The sequence below is a fragment of the Coregonus clupeaformis genome, chromosome 33 (assembly GCF_020615455.1).
Source record: "Coregonus clupeaformis isolate EN_2021a chromosome 33, ASM2061545v1, whole genome shotgun sequence".
Classification (NCBI taxonomy): Eukaryota; Metazoa; Chordata; class Actinopteri; order Salmoniformes; family Salmonidae; genus Coregonus; species Coregonus clupeaformis.
In genome coordinates, this window is record NC_059224.1 from 16,210,601 (window position 1) to 16,229,225 (window position 18,625).

General features: G+C 43.1%; 1 protein-coding gene across 2 annotated transcripts in view; it reads right to left on the reverse strand.

The window, feature by feature from the left end:
• Positions 1-1,570: 1,570 nt before the first annotated feature.
• Positions 1,571-18,625, reverse strand: part of LOC121549275 (protein Mpv17) — a 61,633-nt gene continuing 44,578 nt past the window's right edge. For both annotated transcript variants that reach the window (XM_041861134.1, XM_041861135.1), the window contains exons 4-8: positions 16,815-16,907; positions 12,970-13,065; positions 2,267-2,299; positions 2,126-2,178; positions 1,571-1,979 (exon numbers count right to left, since the gene is read on the reverse strand). In XM_041861134.1, coding sequence (XP_041717068.1) covers positions 1,910-1,979; positions 2,126-2,178; positions 2,267-2,299; positions 12,970-13,065; positions 16,815-16,907 — 345 coding nt within the window. In that variant the 3' untranslated portion in view covers positions 1,571-1,909. The remainder of the gene's footprint in view (positions 1,980-2,125; positions 2,179-2,266; positions 2,300-12,969; positions 13,066-16,814; positions 16,908-18,625) is intronic.

Below are 18,625 nucleotides of genomic sequence, written 5' to 3' on the forward strand. Positions count from 1 at the left end.
TATATATTTTTTATATATTTTTTTTTTTTTTTGCTCCTGAACTTCTTCTACTCTCAACCTCTCCGATCATTTTCATGATGTCCATCCGGTTTGCTTCTAAATGCCATATCTTTCTAACTGTGCTCTTTCCCAAAAGCTCCCAACATACAACCTATATACTTATTATGGACACAGTATGCTTACATTATTAGCTATCTTTGTTATTATTTGTTGTTATTTGTTATTAGTCCCATCCTTCAACTCTATTCAATACCTCCCATCTATCTCTTAACACCATCCATATAGGATTTCTATTTGCCATATATATTTCAACCGTACTGTGATGTTTTACAAAAGTTCTGAACCTTTCTATTCCCATTGCCTCCACAGATTGTGAATTAAAAATAAACATTTTTGCTAAAAGTATTATTATATTATTGATTGATTGACTATGACTCTTCAGATCACCCAGTAATGCTATCTGCAAGGTTAGTTCCAGGTAAATATTGCAATCCTTTAGCCATTCCTGGACCTGTGTCCAAAAACAAGCTACAAATGGACAGAACCAAAACAAATGATCTAATGATTCTGTCTCTTCACAGCAAAATCTGCAGCGCTGGGAAGATTGTATCCCCCATATAAATAACATTATATTGGTAGCAAGAATTTTATATAATAATTTAAATTGAAAGATTCTAATTTTTGAATCCGGTGTCGTTTTTGCGTGTCAGTTCATAAACACTATGCCATGGGATCGGGTACGTCAAAGATCTCTTCCCAACTATTTTGCAATCTATATGGGACGGCTGTCAATCCTTTGGTCCTTAAGTGAAACTGATATACTTTTTTATTTATCACAGTTTTCCTTAACCAATTATGTTCTTTAATGCAAGGCCGACAGACAAGTTCCTTACTTTCTCCCCCTTCAACTTTCCTCTTCCACTTTTGCGGTAAGGCTGCAATTATTTGGTTGTAATTTTGGGTAGAGCAGACATTTCCATATGTTTTTGTTAGCTGCATGTGCGACATAACTCCACCAGTCCTACCGATGATATCATTTACGAAGATTATACCTTTTTTTAAAACATTCTGTCAAAAAATAAAGGTTTTTTGTCAATTAGTATATTTGAATTTAACCACAATATTTGTTGCATTATTTGTTCTGTCGTTTCTGGAGGATTAAATTGAAATTGCAACCAACTTTCTATGGCTTGTTTTAGAAATAGTGACATTTGGGAGATTATTTCCTTTTCAAATAACTGAAAGTGAGAGGTTGTAATCTGAATAAAGGGAAAAAGGCCTTTCTTGAACAGTGGGTGAGACAATCTTACTAATTTGCTTGAGAACCAGTTCGGATTTAAGTATAACTTTTGGATTAAGTACAACTGCATATTTTAGAGTGGCCTTTTGTTGCCCCAGCACAAGGTGCACCTGTGTAATGATCATGCCGTTTAATCAGATTCTAGATATGCCACACCTGTCAGGTGGATGGATTATCTTGGCAATGGAGAAATGCTCACTAACAGGGATGTAAACAAATTTGTGCACAACATTTTTGCGAAATAAGCTTTTTGTGTGTATGGAAAATTTTGGGGATCTTTTATTTCAGCTCATGAAACATGGGACCAACACTTTACATATTGCGTTTATATTTTTGTTCAATGTATATGTCAACTATAGTCTGCCTGACTATAAACTTTTTTGTAGCATTAATAGTACGTTTCTATAGGTCTGACAAACTTTCACAAAAATCTTCCACTACGCAAAAGTTTGAGTTTCAAGTTCGAGTATTTCAGTGTTTGTTAACAATTTTTTTTCCTGACCGCTAACTTCACAGCTTTCTGTATTCAGTGTATCACACTATTTGCAGGTGTAAAAGTCTAATTGATAGTCCTATATGTGTGAGGTAGGGCGGGACCTGAAATATCCATCACATCTTATTGGCTTTCCAAGACAAGTAGGAATTCCAGCCGATAGCTACAATCTGGACCACAGCCAATCTGCAAGACAAGAGTTCAATACTAACATCAGAGTTCCATTCACACATCACAGCTGAATGAATAGATCAATGCCATTGAATAGATCAATATGAAAATAAAATGTATAAGGACTACATTGATGTCACTAAACCATCCCAGGGGCTCACCTGTGGTGCAGTGGGATAAAATAGAAGTTGGCAATCTGGACTGCAGGCCATAGCTGAAAAAGAGCAGAACCATTCAATGAAACACTGCAGAACGGTTCATACCGTAAGTCATATTTTAAGCCTTTCACAGGGATAACTTACATAGTAATTTGAGATCAAGGCATCTGTGTAGTCCTGCAGAGAATAAGATAAACACAGAGACCTTTATGTTAGAGCTTAGAATGATTGTGTATTTCTAATAGAAGCATTTTCACTGACTGACCCTCCCTCACCTTGATGCCTACTTCCAGTTCACACCTGTGTTGACCTCTGACCCTGACCAGGTGGGTAGGGGCTGTCATTCAAGCTGTGAGGGGTTACAGTATGTGTTGGTCCCCCTCTGGGCCAGTCACAGTGACAGCTGACAGCTCAACACCAGAGTCTCAAGTTAACAACTGTGGGTCAGTGCCGTGTCCTGCTCCCTCACATCACATGGCATATAAAACAACCAGACATCTGGAACAGCCAGGACCCTCACTTAGCTCCCTAAAGGTCAACCCAATAAGATTGGATGGATTTCATTCTTTTTTGAATGTCTTTATTGGGAAAGACTAGGTGTATAAAATAAGCCAATGTTCCCAGAAATGTTGTCTTTGTTTGTTTTCTGGGGCGTAACGGTTTCTAATTACTAGCAAACAAGGCGTCGGCCACCTGGGGTGAAAACACCGCAGTGCTACAACGTCAGAGACACACGATGGCGTTACCAAAATCCTTCCCCCTTTGGAGAGTGGACATCTTTTATTCTTCTTCTAGGGCTGAAGAGACAACTAACTTCTTTGAGCTCACAAGGCTGCAGTTCTGTGTCCATGGAACTGTTTGGCCAGCACCCACCATATTTCCCCTTAATTATGACACACTGAGCTCTGAGAATGTCATAAAACCATCAAACTGTCACATAATGAAAACGGTAAAATACAGACGAGTTGTTAGCACTAGTTTTTGTGTTCCCAGGAGGTAGTGTGCACTTGACCTTTTCGCTTTAGTATCAGCATTCAGCAGCGCGGAGCAGAGTAACTGACCAAATGTGTAGCAGAATGGCTGCACTCAAAATGGACATCTCCGACCTTCACGTTTCCAACCCATTCATCGTCTCATAAAGGAGGGAGGTCAGAGCTAAGACATACATTATGACCTAGCTCTACAGGAGCCATAGAGGAAGTAGGTACTGTAGCATCAGAGTGACCATTGAAATAAGCCACATGAATAACCAAGTGGTCCCGGGGGAAAGCTTGACCCACACTATAAAATGAGGTGAAGTGAAGTCATAGTTGGGATGGGCTTGTGATGTGATTGACACCAGAGCGGGCTGCCACTAGCTATTGAAGAGCAGGGCTGAGGACTGAGGAGGACGCTGCATATGGGCGATTCCACGGCAGGAAGGCCCGAAAATATTTTTGGTATCTCAGATTGTTCTGGCAATTCTCACATATAAACTTAATTGGAAGGAAGGATGATTGATATTCTTTTTACATTTGTATCACAAATTATTTTTGAGAAAATCATGATGAAAGTGGCCATTTCAGGCCCTTTTTATACATGCCTCTTGTAAGACCCTATGATCCATGAACCGCACATGATACAGACAACATCTTGGTGTCATTATACTCCTTATAGTATGCGCTAAAATATGTCTAGATTCTGAAAAACACATTTTCACATCACCTTATTCAACATTAACAATATTAATTATATTTGGAACAATATTCTCTTAAAACACGTCAAATTTCCAGAGTGGGTACTCTGCTACTTTTCACACGTGAGTTCCAAATATCTCTAACGGTCGCCCCAGCGGGAGTTGTTTTATGCACATGATGTCAGAATGCACTCACTGTTCCAAAATGTGATTGTTACGCAACAGGACAGTTAACACGCGCTGCCTGCTAAATATCTATAGGTTATGTTCCAACTTTTCTAACAGTTTGAATTGAGGTGTGTTCTGCCTCCTCATTCATTCACAAAGAAGTAGCCCATTTCAGTGTTGCGGACAATTTATGTTTCAGGCTTTACTGAGCCGGACAAACTTCTCTCTTCGAGGAGAGCCCAAGCACTTCACCAATGTTTCCGCAGATCAAGTATGCAGACATTTGCGCAGTCTTGCACGAATCGGAACATTTCCTGGCTGGCGCACGTATTGTCTTCCTTGTTGTTTTCCTTACAAATAATAACTTTGGACATGTGTGCGTTCCTATCAAAGTAAGTGCCTTATTTTCTGTATATCGTGTTGTCGTTTCTACTGTAGCATACAGTATGTACAGTTGAAGTCTGAAGTTTACATACACTTAGGTTGGAGTCATTAAAACTTGTTGAACAACCACTCTACACATTTCTTGTTAACAAACTATAGTTTTGGCAAGTCGGTTAGGACATCTACTTTGTGCACGACACAAGTAATTATTCCAACAATTGTTTACAGACAGATTATTTCACTTATAATTCACTGTATCACAATTCCAGTGGGTCAGAAGTTTACATACACAAAGTTGACTGTGCCTTTAAACAGCTTGGAAAATTCCAGAAAATGATGTCATGGCTTTAGAAGCTTCTGATAGGCTAATTGACATCATTTGAGTCAATTGAAGGTGCACCTGTGGATGTATTTCAAGGCCTACCTTCAAACTTAGTGCCTCTTTGCTTGACATCATGGGAAAATCAAAAGAAATCAGCCAAGACCTCAGAAAAAAGATTGTACACCTCCACAAGTCTGATTCATCCTTGGGAGCAATTTCCAAATGCCTGAAGGTACCACGTTCATCTGTACAAACAATAGTACGCAAGTATAAACACCATGGGACCACGCAGACGTCATACCACTCAGGAAGGAGACGCGTTCTGTCTCCTAGAGATGAACGTACTTTGGTGCGAAAAGTGCAAATCAATCCCAGAACAACAGCAAAGGACCTTGTGAAGATGCTGGTGGAAACAGGTACAAAAGTATCTATATCCACAGTAAAACGAGTCCTATATCGACATAACCTGAAAGGCCGCTCAGCAAGGAAGAAGCCACTGCTCCAAAACCGCCATAAAAAAGCCAGACTACGGTTTGCAACTGCACATGGGGACAAAGTACTTTTTGGAGAAATGTCCTCTGGTCTGAAAATAGAACTGTTTGGCCATAATGAACATCGTTATGTTTGGAGGAAAAAGGGGGTGCTTGCAAGCCGAAGAACACCATCCCAACCGTGAAGCACGGGGGTGGAAGCATCATGCTGTGGGGGTGCTTTGCTACAGGAGGGACTGGTGCATTTCACAAAATAGATGGCATCATGAGGAAGCAACATCTCAAGACATCAGTCAGGAAGTTAAAGCTTGGTCGCAAATGGGTCTTCCAAATGGACAATGACCCCAAGCATACTTCCAAAGTTGTGGCAAAATGGCTTAAGGACAACAAATTCAAGGTATTGGAGTTGCCATCACAAAGCCCTGACCTCAATCCTATAGAACATTTGTGGGCAGAACTGAAAAAGCGTGTGCGAGCAAGGAGGCCTACAAACCTGACTCAGTTACACCAGCTCTGTCAGGAGGAATGGGCCAAAATTCACCCAACTTATTGTGGGAAGCTTGTGGAAGGCTACCCGAAACGTTTGACCCAAGTTAAACAATTTAAAGGCAATGCTACCAAATACTAATTGAGCGTATGTAAACTTCTGATCCACTGGGAATGTGATGAAATAAATCATTCTCTCTACTATTATTCAGACATTTCACATTCTTAAAATAAAGTGGTGATCCTATCTGACCTAAAACAGGGAATTTTTATTAGGATTAAATGTCAGGAATTGTGAAAAACTGAGTTTAAATGAATTTCAAATCAAATCAAATCAAATTGTATTTGCCACATGCGCCGAATACAACAGGTGTAGACATTACTGTGAAATGCTTACTTACAGCCCTTAACCAACAATGGATTTATTTTTTAAATAAAAAAGTAAAATAAAACAACAACAACAAAAAAGTGTTGTGAAAAAAAGAGCAGAAATAAAATAAAATAACAGTAGGGAGGCTATATACAGGGGGGTACCGGTGCAGAGTCAATGTGTGGGGGCACCGGCTAGTTGAGGTAATATGTACATGTGGGTAGAGTTAAAGTGACTATGCATAAATAATTAACAGAGTAGCAGCAGCGTAAAAAGATGGGGTGGGGGTGGGGGTGGGGGTGGGGGGGCAGTGCAAATAGTCCGGGTAGCCATGATTAGCTGTTCAGGAGTCTTATGGCTTGGGGGTAGAAGCTGTTGAGAAACCTTTTGGACCTAGACTTGGCGCTCCGGTACCGCTTGCCGTGCGGTAGCAAAGAGAACAGTCTATGACTAGGGTGGCTGGAGTCTTTGACAATTTTGAGGGCCTTCCTCTGACACCGCCTGGTATAGAGGTCCTGGATGGCAGGAAGCTTGGCCCCAGTGATGTACTGGGCCGTACGCACTAACCTCTGTAGTGCCTTGCGGTCGGAGGCCGAGCAGTTGCCATACCAGGCGGTGATGCAACCAGTCAGGATGCTCTCAATGGTGCAGCTGTAGGACTTTTTGAGGATCTGAGGACCCATGCCAAATCTTTTCAGTCTCCTGAGGGGGAATAGGCTTTGTCGTGCCGGCTTCACGACTGTCTTGGTGTGTTTGGACCATGATAGTTTGTTGGTGATGTGGACACCAAGGAACTTGAAGCTCTCAACCTGTTCCACTACAGCCCCGTCGATGAGAATGGGGACGTGCTCAGTCCTCTTTTTTTTTCCTGTAGTCCACAATCATCTCCTTTGTCTTGGTCACGTTGAGGGAGAGGTTGTTATCCTGGCACCACATGGCCAGGTCTCTGACCTCCTCCCTATAGGCTGTCTCATCGTTGTCGGTGATCAGGCCTACCACTGTTGTGTCGTCGGCAAACTTAATGATGGTGTTGGAGTCGTGCCTGGCCATGCAGTCATGGGTGAACAGGGAGTACAGGAGGGGACTGAGCACGCACCCCTGAGGGGCCCCCGTGTTGAGGATCAGCGTGGCAGATGTGTTGTTACCTACCCTTACCACCTGGGGGCGACCCGTCAGGAAGTCCAGGATCCAGTCGGTGTTTAGTCCCAGGATCCTTAGCTTAGTGATGAGCTTTGAGGGCACTATGGTGTTGAACGCTGAGCTGTAGTCAATGAATAGCATTCTCACGTAGGTGTTCCTCTTGTCCAGGTGGGAAAGGGCAGTGTGGAGTGCAATAGAGATTGCATCATCTGTGGATCTGTTGGGGCGGTATGCAAATTGGAGTGGGTCTAGGGTTTCTGGGATAATGGTGTTGATGTGAGCCATGACCTTTTAAAGCACTTCATGGCTACAGACGTCAGTGCTACGGGTCGGTAGTCATTTAGGCAGGTTATCTTAGTGTCCTTGGGCACGGGGACTATGGTGGTCTGCTTGAAACATGTTGGTATTACAGACTCAGTCAGGGACATGTTGAAAATGTCAGTGAAGACACTTGCCAGTTGGTCAGCACATGCTCGGAGTATACGTCCTGGTAATCCGTCTGGCCCTGCGGCCTTGTGAATGTTGACCTGCTTAAAAGTCTTACTCACATCGGCTACGGAGAGCGTGATCACATAGTCATTTGGCTAAGGTATATGTAAACTTCCGACTTCAACTGTATATATGTACAGTGGGGGAAAAAAGTATTTAGTCAGCCACCAATTGTGCAAGTTCTCCCACTTAAAAAGATGAGAGAGGCCTGTAATTTTCATCATAGGTACACGGCAACTATGACAGACAAAATGAGGAAAGAAAATCCAGAAAATCACATTGTAGGATTTTTTATGAATTTATTTGCAAATTATGGTGGAAAATAAGTATTTGGTCAATAACAAAAGTTTCTCAATACTTTGTTATATACCCTTTGTTGGCAATGACACAGGTCAAACGTTTTCTGTGAGTTTTCACAAGGTTTTCACACACTGTTGCTGGTATTTTGGCCCATTCCTCCATGCAGATCTCCTCTAGAGCAGTGATGTTTTGGGGCTGTCGCTGGGCAACACGGACTTTCAACTCCCTCCAAAGATTTTCTATGGGAATGAGATCTGGAGACTGGCTATGCCACTCCAGGACCTTGAAATGCTTCTTACGAAGCCACTCCTTCGTTGCCCGGGCGGTGTGTTTGGGATCATTGTCATGCTGAAAGACCCAGCCACGTTTCATCTTCAATGCCCTTGCTGATGGAAGGAGGTTTTCACTCAAAATCTCACGATACATGGCCCCATTCATTCTTTCCTTTACACGGATCAGTCGTTTCCACCCCCATGCTTCACAGTAGGTATAGTGTTCTTTGGATGCAACTCAGCATTCTTTGTCCTCCAAACACGACGAGTTGAGTTTTTACCAAAAAGTTCTATTTTGGTTTCATCTGACCATATGACATTCTCCCAATCCTCTTCTGGATCATCCACATGCACTCTAGCAAACTTCAGACGGGCCTGGACATGTACTGGCTTAAGCAGGGGGACACGTCTGGCACTGCAGGATTTGAGTCCCTGGCGGTGTAGTGTGTTACTGATGGTAGGCTTTGTTACTTTGGTCCCAGCTCTCTGCAGGTCATTCACTAGGTCCCCCCGTGTGGTTCTGGGATTTTTGCTCACCGTTCTTGTGATCATTTTGACCCCACGGGGTGAGATCTTGCGTGGAGCCCCAGATCGAGGGAGATTATCAGTGGTCTTGTATGTCTTCCATTTCCTAATAATTGCTCCCACAGTTGATTTCTTCAAACCAAGCTGCTTACCTATTGCAGATTCAGTCTTCCCAGCCTGGTGCAGGTCTACAATTTTGTTTCTGGTGTCCTTTGACAGCTCTTTGGTCTTGGCCATAGTGGAGTTTGGAGTGTGACTGTTTGAGGTTGTGGACAGGTGTCTTTTATACTGATAACAAGTTAAAACAGGTGCCATTAATACAGGTAACGAGTGGAGGACAGAGGAGCCTCTTAAAGAAGAAGTTACAGGTCTGTGAGAGCCAGAAATCTTGCTTGTTTGTAGGTGACCAAATACTTATTTTCCACCATAATTTGCAAATAAATTCATAAAAAATCCTACAATGTGATTTTCTGGATTTTTTTATTCTCAATTTGTCTGTCATAGTTGACGTGTACCTATGATGAAAATTACAGGCCTCTCTCATCTTTTTAAGTGGGAGAACTTGCACAATTGGTAGCTGACTAAATACTTTTTCCCCCCACTGTATGTGTGTATGTATGGAGCATAATATATTTAAAGTTTTATTCACGTTTTCAAGTACTGGTGACAAATAATGCATTCCGATTATTGCATAGATTGTAATGCACACCTATGATGTGTAAAATACTTTTTGGGAGGTTCTACTGATTATAATAAGCTAATGGTAAGATATTTGCCAGCTATGTGTGGCGCCATGTTTGTTGACATTATACAATGCATTATGGGTGTCACGTAAACGTCTGTCAGACCAAATATGTTATAATGACGTGAAGGGTAAACTTCCGGAAGTGATTGAAGGGAAGTGAATGACCGTAGACGGCACACCCCCTTCAACATGTATACTGCAAACAGACCAAACTCATCTTGTCTCCTCTTATTATCTTTGGTTGATGCAAAAAACAAACATGGCGGCGCGCACAAACTACCCATGGTCAGATTACTTTCAATTTCTAGAAAGTGTTTTATTCAATTAATTCAATCAATGGTGAGCTCATCCGTGATGTGATTAATTATAAATAGTAATTGCTATTAGCTAATTCATATTGTGGTTTCTGACAGCCAAGAGTTATCTAAATATGACCACTTGTGTTACGTCAATCTTTCCTCAGTTAGCACTAGGACTAATGTAGCCTACATTTTCCGGTTTGGTTGATTGTGTATGCTGCCACTACTTCTGTGAATGTCTGAACATTGCATCCAAAAATAAACTGGTCACATTCAGGACATAACTTTGTAAGGACTGTGTTTGCGCAAAATGTTTCTGTGAAAAAACAGTGTGGCTAGCTCAAATGCTGACTGTTGCGTCAATCGAAACTGGACGTTCTAAATAAGCGTTCTAATCACACCGGTTTGAGCGTACGCTGCAGGGACCACTGTAGAATGATCACACCCGTTTGTTGGTACGTGAGAAAAGGTTAAAGATATGACCCATTTTATACATAGACATTGACATTATGGTCATTAACCAATTACATTCAGCAAGTCACCAGCAGAAGGAGTTCCCTTTGAATCTTCAATCTAAGCCTACTAGAAAGTGTGTGCCCTCAGGCCTGGAGGGAAGCAAAAGAAATTCCGCTACCCAAGAATAGTAAAGCCCCCTTTACTGGCTCAAATAGCCGACCAATCAACCTGTTACCAGCCCTTAGTCAACTTTTGGAAAATATTGTGTTTGACCAGATTCAATGCTATTTTACTGTAAACAAATAGACAACAGACTTTCAGCACGCTTATAGGGAAGGACATTCAAGCACGGCACATACACAAAAGACTGATGATTGGCTGAGAGAAATTGATGATAAAAATATTGTGAGATCTGTTTTGTTAGACTTCAATGTGGCTTTGGATGTTATCGATCATAGTCTGCTGCTGGAAAAACATATGTGTTATGGCTTTACACCCCCTACTATATTGTGGATAAAGAGTTACCTGTCTAACAGAACACTGAGGGTGTTCTTTCATGAAAGCCTCTCCAACATAATCCAGGTAGAATCAGGAATTCCCCAGGGCAGCTGTCTAGGCCCCTTACTTTTTTTTCAATCTTTTTAATGACATGCCACTGGCTTTGAGTAAAGCCAGTGTATCTATGTTTGCAGATGATTCAACACTGTACATGTCAGCTACTACAGCAAGTGAAATCACTTCAACATTTAACAAAGAGCTGCAGTTAGTTTCAGAATGGGTGGCAAGGAATAAGTTAGTCCTAAATATTGTAAAAACTAAAAGCATTGTATTTGGGACAAATCATTCACTAAACCTCAACTATATCTTGTAATAAATAATGTGGAAATTGAGTAAGTTGAAGTGACTAAACTGCTTGGAGTAACCCTGGGTTGTAAACTGTCATGGCCAAAACATGTTGATACAACAGTAGCTAAAATGGGGAGAGGTCTCTCCATAATAAAGCGTTGCTCTGCCTTCTTAACGACACAATCATCAAGACAGGTCCTACAGGCCCTAGTTTAGTTGCACCTGGACTACTATTCAGTCGTGTGGTCAGGTGCCACAAAGAGGGACCTTGGAAAATTAAATAGTCTCAGAACAGGGTAGCACGGCTGGCCCTTAAATGTACACAGAGAGCTAACTTGAATAATATGCATGTAAATCTCTCTTGGCTCAAATTGGAGGAGAGATTGACTTCATCACTACTTGTTTTTGTTGACATGCTGAATGCACCAAGGTGTCTGTTTAAACTACTAGCACACAGTTCGGACACCAATGCATACCCCACAAGACCTGCCACCAGAGGTCTCTTCACAAGTCAAAAACAGACTATAGGAAGCGCACAGTACTACATATAGCCATGACTACATGGAACTCTGTAAAGAGATGCACACAAACAGGAACAGACACACACACACACACACACACACACACACTCTACACAGAAGTACAATGTAATATTGTTGTATGGTGGTATTATACATTTTGTATTGTAGATATGTAGTGGTGTAATAATGTTATATGATGTACTGTTTTATATTTTGTTTTATGTGTGATGTAAGTGCCTTAATGTGTTTGGACCCCAGGAAGAGTAGCTGCTGCCTTGGCAGCAGCTAATGGGGATCCCTAATAAATACAAATCAATTTCAATTTTATATTTTATATGTTGAATAAATTCTTGTGACATTTTTTATTTCAGAATCTAGACATACTCCATATTTTTGAGCACACTATAAGGAGTATAATGACACCAAGATGTTGTCTGTATCATGTACGGTTCATGGCTCATAGGGTCTTACAGGAGGCATGTATAGGTTTGAAAAGTGCTTAAAATGGCCACTTTCATCATGATTTGTGATACAAATGTAAAAAGCATGTCAAACATCCTTCCTCCCAATTAAGTTTCTATGTGAGAATTGCCAGAACAATCTGAGATACCCAAAATATTTTCGGGCCTTCCTGGTGTGGAATCGCCCATATGACTGTGAACATTCCCACGTGTCACTAATGTCAATTTTAACTAGTACTGTCTATCAGACAAAGTTCCATCTGGCTTTAGATGAGGAAGGTGTGGTCACATTATTGCCTTTCATCACACATCATAGTCTTGGCTAATGGGCACTATTGCCATTTGTTTTCTGTCTTTTCTGACATTTTTGTGACTGCCCTTTCGGCCTCATTTAAACTCAAGCGCCCCCCTTACATAAATATTTGATGGTCTGCCGAGCGAGCAGAACGGTGGATGAACACCCCCATTTTACACACACACACACACACACACACACACCTTCTCTAAGACATGAGTCACCGCCGCTATTTCAACCCTCCTTCCCTTCATTCCTTCATCCATCCATCCATGGGAGAAAATAGCTTTAATTATACTGGGGCAGAGATGGGGGTCACTCAGCTTGTTTCCTTCAGAACACAGAGGAGGAGAGGAAAGGAGTTCCTCTCAGTTTGAGAGCTACAGGGGGTCCTAAATGGGTCTGACAGTCCCTGGGCTCCAAGGTCAACGCTACACACCTCTGTCTCAGACCACATGTTGATTTTTAGTGATTACAAAACTCAGCATGTATACATTTGTGACTGATGCTTAATATATGTTATTTAATTATCTTATTATTTGAGGTTTAATGTATGTTTAATTGAAATCAATGGAGAAAGGTCATGATGAGATGAGCCTTACCCTCTTGAGCTTGGCAACGTTCTCCTCCACAGTCAGTCCATTCAAAGTTCCAGAGATCCCCAAGAAGCCACCCAGGAAACACGGTGCAAAGCCCAACTGTTGATACATGGCAAGAACAAATACTGTTTTATCAGTCTGTGTTCATGTGTGTGTCTGTGTGATGTTTTTGTGTGTGTGAATATACATGTTTATATAAATGTGGACATGCGTGCAAAATTAGTGGAATAAAAACTCGGTGCCTTTTAATGGAAGCATCCTTTTTCCATTGGCATCGTGCATACAAATAATGATGCACACTGGCCACTATTAAAAGGTTTCAAAAGATAATTGCGATGATTATGATGAGTCCAGTTGGGCCCTGAAAGTAGAGCACCTGTTGGATGTTGTTACCTCTGCATGGTTGTGCATATAAGCCATGGTGTCATAATACATATTTACGGCAGTGAAAATGACAATTTATAAAACACAGACCCATGTAGGTTTTTATTAATCTTTGATGCAACATTGATCAAATCACCAAAAGCATAGTCACTGAGGCAACGGTTATACAATGTCTTCCTTGTATAACCTACTGTCACGCCCTGACTCTAGGGACTTGTATTTGTTGAGTCAGGGTGTGTATTTTCTGTGTTGGGTTTGTCTATGTTAGTTTCTAGATCGTTTAGATCTATGTTGGCCAGGGTGGTTCCCAATCAGAGGCAGCTGTAGCTTGTTGTCTCTGATTGGGGCCCATACATAGGTAGCCTGTTGGCACTAGTGGGGTGTGGGATCTTGTTCCGTGTGAGGTATGTTATTTGTCTACCTTGGACGTCACGTTTCGTTTGTTGTTTTGTCGTGTGTTTAGTCGTCAATAAACATGAATGCATATCACGCTGCGCCTTGGTCCTTCTCGTCCGTAAACGATCGTGACACCTACACTATATATACAAAAGTATGTGGACACCCCTTCAAATTAGTGGATTCGGCTATTTCAGCCACACCCGTTGCTGACAGGTGTATAAAATCGAGCACACCGCCATGCAATCTCCATAGACAAACATTGTCAGAAGAATGGCCTGCACTGAATAGCTCAGTAACTTTCAATGTGGCACCGTCATAGGACGGTGCCACATTGCCCTGCTAGAGCTGCCCCGGTCAACTGTAAGTGCTATTATTGTGAAGTGGAAACGTCTAGGAGCAACAACGGCTCAGCCATGAAGTGATAGGCCACACAAGCTCACAGAACGGGACCGACGAGTGCTGAAGCGTGTAGCGTGTAAAAATCATCTGTCCTCGGTTGCACCACTCACTACCGAGTTCCAAATTGTCTTTGGAAGCAACGTCAACACAAAAACTGTTCGTCGGGAGCTTAATTAAATGGGTTTCCATGGCCGAGCAGCCGCACACAAGCCTAAGATCACCATGCACAATGCCAAGCGTCGGCTGGAGTGCTGTAAAGTTCACCGTCATTGGACTCTGGAGCAGTGGAAACGCGTTCTGTGGAGTGATGAATCACGCTTCACTATCGGTGTGGAAGAACTTGACTGGCCTGCACAGAGCCCAGACCTCAACCCCATTGAACACCTTTGGGATGAATTGGAACGCCGACTGTAAGCCAGGTCTAATCGCCCAACATCAGTTCCCGACCTCACTAATGCTCTTGTGGCTGAATGGAAGCAAGTCCCCGCAGCAATGTTCCAACATCTAGTGGAAAGCCTTCCCAGAAGAGTGGAGGCTGTTATAGCAGCAAAGGGGGGACCAACTCCATATTAATGCCCATGATTTTGGAATGAGATGTTCAACGAGCAGGTGTCCACATACTTTTGGTCATGTAGTGTATGTGGTGCGCAACTATGTTGTTAGCAAACTCGAGGACCCCACTTTGAGCTGTTCTATAATTAAGAGAGGGAGAAATTCCTTTTCATTTCTTTGAAGTACTTGTAAAACCCTGTTAGTTAATGACATTAAGGTCCTGCCTCTGTCGTTTACAGACCAATGTGGGCAGCCATAAAAAGCCTCTATGAAAGTTTCATCACACTAACCAACTACGAAGACTGACAAAAATTTTCAGAGGAAAAGAGGAGGATAAGATAGATGTTGACAATTCAGACATATTTGATTGACAGGGAAAGGAACTTAGACTTTGGGCATGATTTAATTCAGCAATAAGGCCCGAGGAGGTGTGGTATATGGCCATTATACCATGATATATGGCCAATATACCACAGCTAAGGGCTGTTCATAGGGACGACGCAATGCGGAGTACCTGGATACAGCCCTTAGCCGTGGTATATTGGCCATATATCACAAACCCCCGAGGTGCCTTATTGCTATTATAACGTAATTAGAGCAGTAAAAATAAATGTTTTGGCATACCCGTGGTATACGGTCTAATATAGCACGGCTGTCAGCCAATCAGCATTCAGGGCTCGGACCACCCAGTTTATAATTAGCTTTAAAACAGACAGGGGCTGCCCTTACCAACTGTACTATTCAAACCTTTCTTTCAGATCACTGAGTAAATCATCTAAGTCAGGGAAGACCCTGTTTCTAAACACCACCCAGCTTTACCGATCAGTGACCATGATAAAGGGAGATGCATCACTGTGGTCAGGACTCCCCTTGTAAAGCTTACGACAATTTCATTGCCTGACTTACGACAAATAATTAACTTTATCTAGACAAGGACCACCAACATTAAATCCACAGGTCATTGATGAGAGAGGTCAAAGGAGAATGGCAGGAATCGTGCAAGCTAACAGGCGGTCCACAAACAGGCAAATAATGGCGCAGTACCGCAGTGGTGTTCAGAACGGCATCTCGGAATGGACAACTCGTCAGTCCTTGTTACGGATGGGCTATTGCAGCAGATGTCCACACCGGGTTCCACTCCTAACACTGGACAATTGAGGAGTGGAAAAACATCACCTGGTCCGACGAATCCCGGTTCCTGTTGCGTCATGCTGATGGCAGAGTCAGGATTTGGCGTAAGTGGCATGAGTCCATGGCCCCATCCTGCCTGGTGTCAACGGTACAGGCTGGTGGCGGTGGTGTAATGGTGTGAGGAATGTTTTCTTGGCACACGTTAGGCCCCTTGATACCAATTGAGCAACGTTTAAACACCACACCTTATAGAATCCATTCCCCAAAGAATTCAGGATGTTCTGGAGGCAAAGGGGGTCCGTCCCGGTACTAGATGGGTGTACCTAACAAACTGGCCACTGAGTGTATAGTGACAGGACATCTTATTTGGGGGGGGGCGAAGAGGAAAAAGTGGGTCTTTAAGATTTCAAATTTGCCCTGGAATCGATGTTGTGTGTGTGAAAATAGCTGTACAGTGAAAGGAGCACGTGGAGAGTGTGCATCCTTCAGAGTGTACACTAATCCCTCCTCCAGGAGAGGGCTGCGTGGTGCGGCACTCGCCTCTCAGTGTCCTCTCCAATCCTGTGCATTCACAGATCCCAAATCATGTTAGCTGTGTATTATGCAAGCAGGGCGTTTGTTCCCCCACCTGTCAATGCAGGGATTAGTTGACACACGCTGAAGGGGGCTTCAACCTTTAGGGGAACAGGCAGAAATAGATTCCTCTGATGCGTGTTACACCTATTCACTCAGCTCTGGCCTGCACCACAGTGACAGGCATTTTTGATGGCGCCTTAACCTGGGGTCCATTCATATTTGGAATGTTTGTTGACGTTTGTTTGTGAGTAGAGGAGTCATGCAAGGGATAAAAAACAGCCCATTAGAGGACAGAGAACTTACCTAAAGCAATATAAACCATGTTAAATTATCTATTCATGTCAACTGGCTGGTAGATCTGAATTCGTTTTTTTACTAAATTGCAGCCACTCAGATGCCCCTCTCACCTGATCGAAAAGCATTTTCTTCATGGCAGCACTTTTGGTCCCCCCAGTGACCAGCTTGTCCAGAACCTTGTACCAGCTACCTATTACAGGGCCCTGGGGTTGAAAAAAATAACAATCAGGATATTTCACACAGATTCATCATGAAAAGACTGATGGCTTAACAGCAGGAATCAATCAATCAAAAATTACTATGCTTTCGTAACATTCTGGAAACAAATATGTTAGACAACAACAGGGTTGGGGTCAATTCGAATTGAAGAAGTCAGTCAATTCAGGAAGTAAACTGATGTTCCAAATCATTAATTGAAAAAAGGCACACATGCACACACACACACACACACACACACACACACACACACACACACACACTGTGGTGAGGCACATTAACAGAGTTTCTCAGCTCTCTGTCATGTCAGTCATGTCACCGAGTGTGTGAGAGGGAACATCTGTGTATGGCGTGTCTAGGAGCCTTGATGCTGTGGCCTAGCCTTGGGTGGAGTCCAGCCAAGGAGTTGAAGGAGTTTACCATTCAGTCACTGGCTTCATTAATAAGTGCATCGACGACGTCGTCCCCACTACTTACATATCCCAACCATAAGCCATGGATTACAGGCAACGCCTGCACTGAGCTAAAGGCTAGAGCTGCCGCTTTCAAGGAGCGGGACACAAATCTGGATGCTTATAAGAAATCCTGCTACGACCTCCGACGAGCCATCAAACAGGCAAAGCGTCAATACAGGACTAAGATTGAATCCTACTACGCCGGCTCTGACGCTCGTCGGATATGGCAGGGCTTGCAAACTATCACAGATTACAAAGGGAAACATAGCAGGGAGCGTCGCAGGGACGCGGGCTAACCAGACGAGCGTATTGCCTTCTATGCTCACTTCGAGGCAAGCAACACTGAACCATGCATGAGAGCACCAGCTGTTCCGTACGACTGTGTGATCACGATCTCCGTAGCCGATGTGAGTAATACCTTTAAACAGGTTAACATTCAGGTTAACAAACAGGTTAACAAGGCCGCAGGGAAGTGTCTTCACTGACATTTTCAACCTCTCCCTGACCCAGTCTGTAATACTTACATTTCAAGCAGACCACCATAGTCCCTGTGCCACCATAGTCCCAAGAACGCCAAGGTAACCTGTTTAAATGACTATCGCCCCGTTGCACTCACATCTGTAGCCATGAAATGCTTTGAAAGGCTGGTCATGGCTCACATCAACAGTATCATCCCAAACACCCTGGACCCACTCCAATTCGCATACCGCCCCAACAGATCCACAGATCTTCTCCCACTTGGACAAAAGGAACACCTATGTGAGAATGCTGTTCATTGACTAGAGCTCAGCTCATCACTAAGCTAAGGTCCCTGGGACTGATCACCTTCCTCTGCAACTGGAGCCTGGACTTCCTGACGGGCCGCCCCCAGGTCGTAAGGGTAGGCAACAACACATCCGCCACGCTGACCCTCAACACGAGGGCCCCTCAGGTGTGTGTGCTTAGTGCCCTCCTGTACTCCCTGTTCACCCACGACTGCGCGGCTACGCATGACTCCAACACCATCATTAAGTTTGCTGACAACACAACGGTGGGAGGCCTGATCACACACACAAGACGGCAAGACAACAACTCTTCCCCCTCAAGAGGCTGAAAAGATTTGGCATGGGCCCTCAGATCCTCAAAAAGTTATACAGCTGAATCATTGAGAGCATCTTGACTAGCTGCATCACTGCTTTGTATGGCAACTGCTTGGCATCTGACCACATGGTGCTTCAGAGAGTACTGCGTACAGCCCAGTACATCAATTC